At 44.7% G+C, this 12,924-nt stretch overlaps 1 protein-coding gene across 2 annotated transcripts in view; it reads right to left on the bottom strand.

The window, feature by feature from the left end:
- The window catches only part of CANX (calnexin), a 33,792-nt gene that overhangs the window by 3,411 nt on the left and 17,457 nt on the right, over positions 1-12,924 (bottom strand). For both annotated transcript variants that reach the window (XM_015141631.3, XM_001101429.5), the window contains 7 exons: positions 12,368-12,557; positions 8,704-8,817; positions 7,276-7,432; positions 4,201-4,416; positions 3,441-3,560; positions 2,466-2,592; positions 1,082-1,161 (listed from right to left, as the gene is read on the bottom strand). In XM_015141631.3, the coding sequence (XP_014997117.1) occupies positions 1,082-1,161; positions 2,466-2,592; positions 3,441-3,560; positions 4,201-4,416; positions 7,276-7,432; positions 8,704-8,817; positions 12,368-12,557 (1,004 nt within the window). The remainder of the gene's footprint in view (positions 1-1,081; positions 1,162-2,465; positions 2,593-3,440; positions 3,561-4,200; positions 4,417-7,275; positions 7,433-8,703; positions 8,818-12,367; positions 12,558-12,924) is intronic.

Genomic DNA, 12,924 nt, shown 5'->3' with positions numbered 1-12,924 from the left:
CTATCCAATCCACCACAAAACCAAGATCCAGAACCCCAACTAGTTCTCATACCCTCTGTTCCTCTCCTGTCACCCTTTTTGGGGCCACCATATCTTTCCTAGATGATTACAGGAACCTCCTAACTGGTCTCCCTGATTCTCACTGGTATATAGGAAACACAGCAGATAGTCATCATCCTGTGACAACTGTGTCCAGTAGCCTGTGATGGTTGCCTGCTTCACTAGGAGGGAAAGCCAAGTCCACACAACAGCCTGTCTAACCCGGAGCCTTCTCCACCCTTCTCTTCTCCACTCTGTCTGTCCACTCACCATACTGGCTTTGTAGACCACTTTAGGCTCTCAATACTGGCTGTTCTCTCTGCCTGGAATGCTCTTCCCACTTACATCCCCATGGAAAAGTTCTCTATCTCTTTCAAGTCTTTGGTCCAGTGTCATCTTTCGAGTAAGGTTTTTAACATGGTGACCCGCCCTACCTCTAGCACTTTTAATACTTTTTCCTGTTTTAATTTTTCATAGTTTCTCACTTCCTAATATGCTGTGTTGTTTACTTCCTTACAATGTTTACTGCTCACTGCCTGTTTCCCCCAAGTAGAATATCAGCTCCCTAAAGGCAGGGTATCTTTGTCTGTCTTATTCACTGACAATGCCTGCAACAAAATGGGCACTCAACACACATCAGGTAAATGAATGAATGGAACCAATCTATGGATAACGGGGACAAAAAGTTTAGAACACAGTGATTTGTATAAGAAATACTTTTCAGGGCACTGTGAGGAGAGGCAAATAGACTGTTAATGACCCGAAGTTTCCTTCTTAGCAAGCATTTTATTATCCCCCTACAACCTTCTGCTTATTCCAGAAAATCATTTTCAGCTAAAAAAATACTTTGGAGAGGCAGATGTAGCTTCAGATTATCAAACAAAACACTGACCGGTATCACAAAGAATTCCACTTCAACAAAATTGGTTTTAACAGAATTTTTACTGCCATAAGCCACTGTAAACTACCCTATTAAAATATTCCCTTTAAATAAATGTACCTTAAACTTGGAAAAACAGAATGTGTGACCCCTTTCCTTTACCTCTGCTTTAGGTTTTCTGTCTTCCTCCTCTTGACTGACAGTGCCACCATCTTCTTCAGCATCACTTTTCTGTTTCTCTTCTGAGACAAAAGTTAAACAACTGAGCAAAACCTGACTATTTTTGGTGATTACACATTAGCATTAGAACAAATCTCTAGATCTACAACACTTTTTTTTTTCTTGAGACGGAGTTTCGCTCTGTCAACCCAGGCTGGAGTGCAGTGGCGCGATCTCAGCTCACTGCAACCTCTGCCTCCAGGTTCAAGCGGTTCTCCTGCCTCAGCCTCCCAAGGAGCTGGGGCTACAGGCACCCGCCACCACGCCCGGCTAAATTTTTGTATTTTTAGAAGAGACGGGGTTTTACCGTGTTAGCCAGGATGGTTTCGATCTCCTGACCTCATGATCCACTCGCCTCAGCCTCCCAAAGTGCTGGAATTACAGGTGTGAACCACCGTGCCTGGTCAATAATTTTTTTTTTAAGAGACAGGATCTCGCTGGGTGTGGTGGCTCACGCCTGTAATCCCAACACTTTGGGAGGCCCAGGTGGGAGAATCGCTTGAATCCGGGAGGCAAAGGCTGCAGTGAACCAAGATCACACCACTGCACTCCAGCCTAGGCAACAGGGCCAGATCACATCAAATAAATAAATAAATAATAAATCAGCTGGGCATGTGGTCCCAGCTACTTGGGGACGGGGGAGGCTGAGGTAGGAGGATCACTTGAGCCTATAAGTTCGAGGCTGTGGTGAACTGTGATTGTGCCATTGCATTCCAACCTGAGTGACAGAGTGGGACCATGTCTTAAAAAATAAAAACAGAGGCTGGGCGCAGTGGCTCACGTCTGTAATCCTGGCACTTTGGGAGGCCGAGGTGGGTGGATCATGAGGTCAGGAGATCGAGACCATCCTGGATAATGCGGCGAAACCCTGTCTTTACTAAAAATACAAAAAAGTTAGCCAGGCATAGTGGCGGGCGCCTATAGTCCCAGCTACTCGGGAGGCTGAGGCAGGAGAATGGTGTCAACCCAGGAGGCGGAGCGTGCAGTGAGCCGAGATCGCACCACTGCACTCCAGCCTGGGCAACAGAGCGAGACTTCATCTGAAAATAAATAAATACATACATACATACATACAAAATAAACATAAAAAAGAGAGAGAGAGGACCTCACTCTGTTGCTCAGCTGGAGTACAGTGGCACTATCCTGGCTGACTACAGCCTTAAACTCCTGGGCTCAAGCGATTTTCCTGCTGCAACCTCCCAAAGTGCTAGGATTACAGGCTTGAGCCACCATGCCTGGCTAAAAACAATCTTTAACTTGACTGTAAAGGTTTAACGACATCGTAGGGTCTTGGCTTAAAGCAGATTTTCTGGACTCTATTTCTTACCAAGTTTCTCTTCTCCTTCCTCCTCCTCATCTCCCTTGTCCTTTTCCTCTTCCTTCTCTTCTTCCTCTTCCTTCACATCCGGCTGAGGTGCATCAGTTTTCTTATACTCCATAGCACTGGTCTGTTTCTGAAATGTTCCCCAAAGTGCAATTTTGTTTACATGTTCAGGTATTATGTTATATAATTCCTGAATGCCTACAGGCAAAGTTCTGTTCCAGGCTGTATACAGGGATAGATATATAAAAACGAATAAGATGTAATTCCTACCCTGAAGAGCATGTGTGCACATGCGTGTTTCAAGGTAGAATAAAAACAAAAGGGCCAGACAGGAAAATACGGGTCAAAAAAGGTGACTGCGGCACAGATACAAAGAATAGTGTCAGAGGATAAGGCTGGAAAAGGAACTTGGGATCCAGTTACAAAGTGCTATGAATGCCAGATGAAGCATAATCCTCATTTAGTAGAAGTAGAGGGCCAAAATAAGACTTCCTTTTTTTATGATAGCACATGCAAAAAAGGCTAGACAAGAAAAACTAACAATAAGGCTGTGGTACCCCAACATACTGTTTTCAGAGTGGGGAAGGTGAAGGCAAAATGGATAATGAGGAATCAAAGACTGAATTTCAAATAATAGAAATAGGTATGCCAGCAGGAAAAGCTGATTATTGGCCAAGTAACTAGTTTTATATCGAACTTTATTGTTTTTTTTTAGAAAGCTGCTGCCGAACATTATGGAGAGTAATAGATTAGGATAAATAATAAAAGCAACCAAGGGGCTATAAATCCTGTTCCCATCTGGGCAGAATAAATGGCCACTGAGGAACAGTAAGTAAGGTTTCTGAAGTCATCACCAAACACGGCTCAGTCATTACTGAGCCACTACAAAGAAAACCTTAGGCAACATTTCTTAGTTATTTTTAATAATCACCAGAGTGATGTCTCTAAAAGTGATTCTAAAAAAACCAAACTTCCTACCTTTCCAGAACAGCAGAAGAGGATAACCAGGAACACGGGCAGGGCTACAGTTAGAATATAGACCACCCAGAGCCACGGGCGCTCTTCAGCTGCCTCGATCATCTGCCCCACAACGCCTGGCTGGAAAACAAGACAGGACTGGCTGAAAGTTCCGGCTTTTGACACCAAACATAGACCGCGTTGTTTTTCCACAGCTTAGTTATGGCACGGCACTACACAGGACCTTCTTTTTCAGAGAAAATGTTCATTAAATGTAAAAAAGAAATTAGAGAAAGCCTCCATCCTCTTGCTCTCCTTATAATCAAGGTGATTTCACTCTCACAGGTGCAAAAGCTGGCTTCTACATCACCTGCAAAAGGCTCCCCAACCTCAGGGTCCAGTTTATTTCTTATCTCAGTATCCCTGGCTCTCCAATTCTTAGGTTGGCCACATGACCAGTTGTTTGAAAATTCTGTATGTAGTGTAAACCGAGATTCAACATATAAGAGTGCATTAAAATATAGCCTAAATGACAAATTTTGATATACCCAGATTAAAAAAAAAAAACCCTGAACAAAACACAAATAGACTCTAAAGCCACTACATTAGACTAATGAAATCATGCCCCAAACCCAATGTTGTGTCTTCTACCGGCATATATATGGTTGTACTTTTTATGCCAATATTGCCAAATGAAGAAAAAGATAAACCTTAACACAGACTTTCACAAAATAACAGCTCCTTACAATAACATACAAATGCACCAGCAGCAAACACGAACCTCAGCAGCCCCATCAGCAGCTTTCTTCAGGCCCCATCCATCATTGGCCCAATCATCGACTACTCTTCGATCAGCACAAATGATAAAGTTGTCAAAAAAAATGTCAGAGGTCATGGACCACAGCTCCAAACCAACAGCACTAAAGGGAGTCATTCTGAAAGGCTCCAGGTCTTCAAAGAAATCTGGATTTGGTATTTTCCTGGGTTTCCAGATTCCCTAGAAAAAAATGTTTTAGAAAATGATTTCAGATAATGATCAACAAAAGTTTGTGGTGAATCTACTGTAAGAGAAATTTTGCATGAACAATGGAGAGAAATGCCAACTTCATGAAACTTGAAATAAGCAACAGGAAAATAAATAATAAATGCTACAGATTATTTTACACACTCTGCCTCTAAGATTGCAGGACTCCAACTACTTCCAATTTCTACTATCACCCATGACCTTGGTCCAAACCAGCCCCTCAAGTTCCTGGCCCATTCAACAGCCTCCACTCTTATCAGCTGCTAATGAGAATGGGAGTGTAAGTCAGTACATACTTCTTCAGTGGTGATTTAAAATAAAACAGGCCGGGCGCGGTGGCTCAAGCCTGTAATCCCAGCACTTTGGGAGGCCGAGACGGGCGGATCACGAGGTCAGGAGATCGAGACCATCCTGGCTAACACAATGAAACCCCGTCTCCACTAAAAAATACAAAAAAATTAGCCGGGCGTGGTGGCGGCGCCTATAGTCCCAGCTACTCGGGAGGCTGAGGCAGGAGAATGGCGGGAACCCGGGAGGCGGAGCTTGCAGGGAGCCGAGATCGCGCCACTGCACTCCAGCCTGGGCGACAGAGCGAGACTCCGCCTCAAAAAAAAAATAAAAAATAAAAAAAAATAAAAATAAAATAAAATAAAATAAAACATACATGATCATCAACCAGCTATTCACTTCTAGATAACTACCTAGAGAAATACTTACAACATACACCCACATATGTACAAGGATTATTACAGCAGCAGTGACTCTGAAAGCAAAAGTGACAATCCACCTAAATGGCCACCAACAGAACAACTAAAGGGCAACTTCTTTTTCACTGCAACCTCTGCCTCCTGTGTTCAAGTGATCCTTGTGCCTCAGCCTCGTGACTGAGCAGCTGGGACTACAGGTGTGCGCCACCATACCCAGCCAATGTTTGTGCTTTTAGTAGAGATGGTGTTGGCCAGGCTGGTGTCGAACTCCTGACCTCAGGTGATCCACCCACCTCGGACTCTCAAGTGCTGGGATTACTGGCGTTGAGCCACTACGCCCGGCCTAAAGGGCAACTTTTTTAAAGTAAAATTTTTATTTTATCTTATTGCTTGACTACACAATTAAAAATACATTCACATAACATCTTTAAAGACTATGAGGAAAAAAAAATTTACAAACAGAAAAACATGTATTACTATATGTATATGTACATAACTATGCAAAGATCCTGCTGCAACGTTTTCACAGTATCAGAGCAGCTTCCCCGTTTCTGTATATCTATGTATGTATATTAGCATATGTATATAGACAAAGTAGAAATTAATGATTATAAATAATTTTAATTGCCACTCTTTGTAGAGATTATAAATAATTTTACTTGGCTAGAAAGATAAAAGGAACAAAGGTCTGAGGGTGTACATTTCTGCATGAGGCCCAAAGCTTCACAACCTTACTACTTGTATCCTTACCATCTCCCCTTTGGGCCTCAATCTCTTTATAGTTGCAAGCATTGAGGCCAAGCAGTGAGCTGACTTGTAGTCAAGATGCCGACTCATACCACAGTCCTCTACCCACCACGTCACAGACCGTCCAGACTCAGCTGTGGATCTTATGGCTGAAGCAACCCTGGCACCCAAGAGCAGGGTACCCAAATCAACTGTTTTCCATTTTTCTTTTCCTTCTGTTTTTAAATATAGTTACAGAGGAATTATGAAAGTTATACTTGGCTGGGCACGGTGGCTCCCGCCTGTAATCCCAGGACTTTGAAGGGCCGAGGCAGGTGGATCACCTGAGGTCGGGAGTTCAACACCAGCCTGGCCAGCATGGCGAAACCCTGTCTCGACTGAAAATACAAAAAATTAGCCAGGTGAGGTGGTGCACGCCTGTGCTCCCAGCTACTCAGGAGGCTGAGGCAGGAGAATCGCTTGAACCCAAGGTGGAGGTGGCAGTGTGCCGAGATTGCACCACTGCACTCTAGCCTGGGCGCTAGAGTGAGACTCAGTCTCAAAGAAAAGGAAGTTGACCGGGTACGGTGGCTCATGCCTGTAATCTCAGCATTTTAGGAGGCTGAGGTGGGGGATCGCGAGGTCAGGAGTTTGAGACCAGCCTGGCCAACATGGTGAAACCCCGTCTCTACTAAAAATACAAAAATTAGCTAGGCGTGGTGGCAGGCGCCTGGAATCTCAGCTACTAGGGAGTCTGAGGCAAGAGAACTGCTTGAAACTGGAAAGCAGAGGTTACAGTGAGCCGAGATCACGCCACTGCCCTCCAGCCTGGGTAGAAGAGCGAAATTCCGTCTCAAAAAAAAAGAAAAGGGCCGGGCGCGGTGGCTCACGCCTGTAATCCCAGCACTTTGGGAGGCCGAGGCGGGCGGATCACAAGGTCAGGAGATCGAGACCACGGTGAAACCCCGTCTCTACTAAAAATACAAAAAATTAGCCGGGCGCGGTTGTGGGCGCCTATAGTCCCAGCTACTCGGGAGGCTGAGGCAGGAGAATGGCGTGAACCCGGGAGGCGGAGCTTGCAGTGAGCCGAGATCACGCCACTGCACTCTAGCCTGGGCGACAGAGCGAGACTCCGTCTCAAAAAAAAAAAAGAAAAAAAAAAGAAAAAAAAAAAGTTACATAAAGTTATTCACTCCAGTTTCTAGGTTTATCTTTGCAACACCTCACCCAATAAGCTCTCTTTCAACTTAGGATGTCTACCTTCTGCTTTTAATTCAATAGCTTGCTTGAATATAATGAACAACCATAATGACCAACCTGGCAGCCTGACTCTAGATAAAACTTCTATCTGAATACAAACAGATCAATGAAAGCAACTCAAACATCAAGAGGCACAAACCTGGTAACTGGGATTGTCGATCATAGGAGGCTTCCATTTGCCTTTATAATTGGGGTTGTCAATCATAGGTCGCTGCCAGACACCACATCCAGGGGCTGACTCGCATTTAGGGTTGGCAATCTGAGGAGCCTCCCATTCTCCATCCATGTCTTCATCCCTATGGAGGTACAAACAACAAATTATAAACAGGTTCTATGATGCAGGACTATGAACAGCTGGCTGGCCCAGGGCTGCCAAGATCCTGCTGAAATGTTTTCACAGTATCAGACCAGCTTCTCCTGTTTCTGTTTTTCCAGTAATAACAGTTTTTCAGGAAAAATATATTTTTTAAAAAAGAAGAAAATATAATTAAAATTGTCAAATTCTACCCTGAAATTGGGGAACTTGGCTATATTTAAGTATTAAGTTTGACTTCCATAAAAACAGGTAACTTATGCTGGGTGTGGTGGCTCACACCTGTAATCCCAGCACTTTGGGAGGCCAAGGCAGGCAGATCACTTGAGGTCAGGACTTTTTAAGATCAGCATGGCCAGCCGGGCGCAGTGGCTCAAGCCTGTAATCCCAGCACTTTGGGAGGCCGAGGCGGGCGGATCACAAGGTCAGGAGATCGAGACCACAGTGAAACCCCGTCTCTACTAAAAATACAAAAAATTAGCCGGGCGCGGTGGCGGGCGCCTGTAGTCCTAGCTACTCAGAAGGCTGAGGCAGGAGAATGGCGTGAACCCAGGAGGCGGAGCTTGCAGTGAGCCGAGATCGCACCACTGCACTCCAGCCTGGGCAACAGCGTGAGACTCCGTCTCAAAAAAAAAAAAAAAAAAAAAAAAAAAAAAAAAAAAAAAAAGATCAGCATGGCCAACATGGTTAAAGCCCGCCTCTACTAAAAATACAAAAAATACAAAAATTTCCCAGGTGTGGTGACACACACCTGTAATCCCAGCTACTCGCAAGGCTGATACAGGAGAATCGCTTGAACCCAGGAGATGAAGGTTGCAATGAGCTGAAACTGCCACTGAACTCCAGCCTGGGAGATAGAGTGAGACTCCATCTCAAAAAAACAAACAGGCCGGGCGCGGTGGCTCAAGCCTGTAATCCCAGCACTTTGGGAGGCCGAGACGGGCGGATCACGAGGTCAGGAGATCGAGACCATCCTGGCTAACACCGTGAAACCCCGTCTCTACTAAAAATACAAAAAAAAAAAAACTAGCCGGGCGAGGTGGCGGGCACCTGTAGTCCCAGCTACTCCGGAGGCTGAGGCAGGAGAATGGCCTAAACCCGGGAGGCGGAGCTTGCAGTGAGCTGAGATCCGGCCACTGCACTCCAGCCCGGGCTACAGAGCAAGACTCCGTCTCAAAAAAAAAAAAAACAAAAACAAACAAACAAACAAACAAAACAACCTACATAATTAAAAAAGTTAAGTGAAGTTCTTACCAATCCTCAGGTTTCTCTGCGTCTGGATCAGGTACATACTCGGGCTCATCATCTAACCAGCCTTCAGGTTTTGTGGCCTCTTCATCTGGAATCTTAGCAGGGGCATCTTCATCCCTTAAACATAAAAGAAAAATTATGCCAATGCTGGTCACAGTACAGTACCACTTTGTGGATCAGAACAGAGTATTCTAAAAATATTTTGGTTTTAATCGCAAAATTTTAAATAATTCTTCTTAGAAAATTCTTGTAAATCATGTCTGCTAAGGGTCTAGTAAAATAACTCTTTACAACTCAATAATATGAAGACAACCCAATTTAAAAATGGGCAAATGATTTTAATAGACATTTCTCCAAAGAAGACATACGAATGTATAAATATACAATACAAACATATAATAAGCATATGAAAAGATGCTTAACATCATTAGCCATCAGGGAAATGCAAATCAAAACCACGATACCACTTAGTACCAAGATGGCTATAATAAAAAAGACTCATGAAAACAAATGTTGGAGAGAATGTAGAGAAACTGAAACCCTCATACACTGCTGGTGGGAAAGTAAAATGGTACCGCTGACTTTGAAAACAGTTTGGCAGTTTCTCAAAAAGTTAAATAGTTACCACATGACCCAGCAATTCCACTTTTAGGTACATCTACCCAAGAGAAATGAAAATATATATCTATAGCAAGGCAGAGTAGCTCATGCCTGTAATCTCAGCACTTTGGGAGGCCAAGGCAGGAGCATCACTTAAGGCCACACCAACCTGGGCAACAAGGTGAAACACAGTCTCTAGTAAAAAAATACACAAGGCCAGGTGTGGTGGCTCACACCTGTAATCCCAGCACTTTGGGAGGCCAAGGCGGGCGGATCACCTGAGGACAGGAGTTCGAGACCAGCCTGAACAATATGATGAAACCCTGTCTCTACTAAAAAACACAAAAATTAGGTCAGGTGCAGTGGCTCATGCCTGTAATCCCAGCACTTTGGGAGGCCAAGGTGGGCAGATCACCTGAGGTCCAGAGTTTGAGACCAGCCTGACCAACATGGAGAAACCCCATCTCTACTAAAAATACAAAACTAGCCAGGTGTGGTGGCACATGCCTGTAATCCCAGCTACTCAGGAGGCTGAGGCAGGAGAATCACTGGAAACTGGGAGGCAGAGGTTGCAGTGAGCTGAGATCGCACCATTGCACTCCAGCCTGGGCAACAAGAGCGAAACTCCGTCTCAAAACAAAAAAGAAAAAACATACATAGCCAGGCACGGTGGCACATGCCTGTAATCCCAGCCCTCTGGGAGGCCGAGGCTGGTAGATCACTTGAAATCAGAATTTTGAGACCAGTCTGGCCAACATGGTGAAATCCCATCTTTACTAAAAATACAAGTATTTTTTGTAGTGGTGCCCGCTTGTCGTCCCAGTTACTTGGAAGCTGAGGCATGAGCACAGTGGTGCACGCTTTTAGTCCCAGCTACTTGGGAGGCTGAGGCACGAGAATCGTTTGAACCCGGGAGGCAGAGGTTGCAGTGAGCCGAGATCGTGCCACTCCACTACAGCCTGTCTGGGCGACAAAACGAGACTCTGTCTCAACAAACAAACAAAAAACCCACAAAAATTAGCCAGGTGTGCATACCGACAGTCCCAGCTACTTGGGAAGCTAAGGCGGGAGATGATCGCTTGACCCGATGAGGTGGAGGTTGCAGTGAGCTGTGACCTTACCACTGCACTCCCACCTGGGCAACACAAAGAGACCATGTCTAAAGAAAAGAGGTCAGGCGTGGTGGCTCACGCCTGTAACCCAGCACTTTGGGAGGCTGAGGCGGGAGGATCACCTGAGGTCTGGAGTTCGAGACCAGCCTGGCCAACATGGTAAAACCCCGTCTCTACTAAAAATACAAAAATTAGCTGGGCGTGGTGGCACGCACTTGTGATCCCAGCCATTTGGGAAGCTGAGGCGGGAGAATCACTTGAACTTGGGAGACAGAGGTTGCAGTGAGCCATGATCACGCCACTGTACTCCAGCCTGGGCAACAGAGCCAGACTCCATCTCAAAAAAAAAAAAAAAAAAAAAGGGCCAGGCGCGGTGGCTCAAGCCTGTAATCCCAGCACTTTGGGAGGCCGAGACGGGCAGATCACGAGGTCAGGAGATCGAGACCATCCTGGCTAACATGGTGAAACCCCATCTCTACTAAAAAAAATACAAAAAAGTAGTCGGGCGAGGTGGCGGGCGCCTGTAGTCCCAGCTACTTGGGAGGCTGAGGCAGGAGAATGGCGTAAACCCGGGAGGCGGAGCTTGCAGTGAGCTGAGATCCGGCCACTGCACTCCAGCCTGGGCGACAGAGCGAGACTCCATCTCAAAAAAAAAAAAAGCAAGAAAAGAAAAAACATATTTATATAAAAACCAGTACATGGGGCTGGGCGCGGTGGCTCAAGCCTGTAATCCCAGCACTTTGGGAGGCCGAGATGGGTGGATCACAAGGTCAGGAGATCGAGACCATCCTGGCTAACCCGGTGAAACCCCGTCTCTACTAAAAAATACAAAAAACTAGCCGGGCGAGGTGGCGGGCGCCTGTAGTCCCAGCTACTCGGGAGGCTGAGGCAGGAGAATGGCGTGAACCCGGGAGGCGGAGCTTGCAGTGAGCTGAGATCTGGCCACTGCACTCCAGCCTGGGTGACAGAGCGAGACCCCGTCTCAAAAAAAAAAAAAAAAAAAACCAGTACATGAACATTCATAGCAGCATCATTCATAATCACAGACAAAAAGGAGCAAACAATCTAAATGTCCACCAAGGCAGGATAAATAAAATGTAGCATTATCAAACCAGTAGAATTTATTCAGTCATAAAAAGGAATGCAGTACTGATACATGCTTCAACACAGATACACCTGGAAAACACTGTGCTAAATGAAAGCAACTGGACAGAGAAAGCCACATACTGTATGATTCCATTTATATGAAATGTACAAAGTGGACAACTGCAAAGAGGCAGAAAGTAGGTTAGTGGTTGCCGGGAGCTGCGGGGAGGAAACAGGGAGTGACTGCTTAATGGGTACAGGGGTCTTCTTAGGTGATAAAGCTAGTTAAGGTATATAATACTGAACAAGGCTAAGTCCAAATCTCATATGCACCAAATATACAAATAAACTTGGCATTTATACTAGTGCATTATAAAAGTTCAGTTATATGTATCTTACCTTTCAAGGAGGAAAAAGATCATCTAGAATTTAATTGCTGGGCATAGGAAGATACTTTTACAAAGGGTAAGAATTTCTTCAGTTTCTGACATTTCTGGAGTCACTGTATGAAGCTGGAAGCTCAAAGATAGCCATATACAAGAATCCAGCCCCAGCTATCTTAATTTCTCCTCACTCTTCAATGTGCACCCTACATAAAAGGCCAAGTAATTTCTCCCTTGCATGTCAAGCTTATTGCTGCTCCTCTACCTCTGCATATGACATTCTTCAATCAGAAACACCCCTTCCCGTATTCACCAACTCCTTGACTCTCACCCCTCTCCAGCTACTCTAATAGTTTCCCTACAGATTGGACTGCATCATGGATTACTGAAATTATCAGAGCTCACTCAACCAACATTTGGCTGTTCCAGCCACACAGAATATGTGAAATGCTTCCTTACACTTGAAGACAGGTCCCCAAGACTCACCAGTCATCTGGCTTGACAGCTTCTGGATCTGGGATTTTTGGTCTTTCATCCCAATCCTCGGGCTTCCGGTCTTCTGGGTCCTCAATTTCACGTGAAGGATTTACAGGAGGAGTCATGTCATTGAGCAGATTTCCACTATTCACCACAGATTGGTCAACTAGTATTTCAAAACTATTGTCTGGATTCAAGACTGAAAAAAACATTAAATGGAATTAAAAGTACTTAATTTCCCAAGCTCCCTTTACCATAATACAAATGATCATGACTTCTAACATGAAGCAGCAGACCTGAGGCTTTGGGGTAAGAACAATGCCTGGTTCTTGGGGTCTTGGGCAAGTTAGTGCCCATTTCCTTATGCAGAAAACATGAATGCTTAGTTCCTCAGGTTTCTAAGAATTACAGCAAATGATAGTTAAAATCTTTAACACTAAAGATTTTACTTATAGACACTAAAAAAAAAATAAATCAAGAAACCTTAATAAACTAACACGATTATTGGGCTTACACATATATAACAGTGAGCAGACAAATTAGTGGACTTATAACTACTTCCCAGT

This window comes from Macaca mulatta, chromosome 6, assembly GCF_049350105.2.
Source record: "Macaca mulatta isolate MMU2019108-1 chromosome 6, T2T-MMU8v2.0, whole genome shotgun sequence".
In the NCBI taxonomy this organism is placed as follows: Eukaryota; Metazoa; Chordata; class Mammalia; order Primates; family Cercopithecidae; genus Macaca; species Macaca mulatta.
This window is presented reverse-complemented; position numbering and strand designations above follow the sequence as displayed.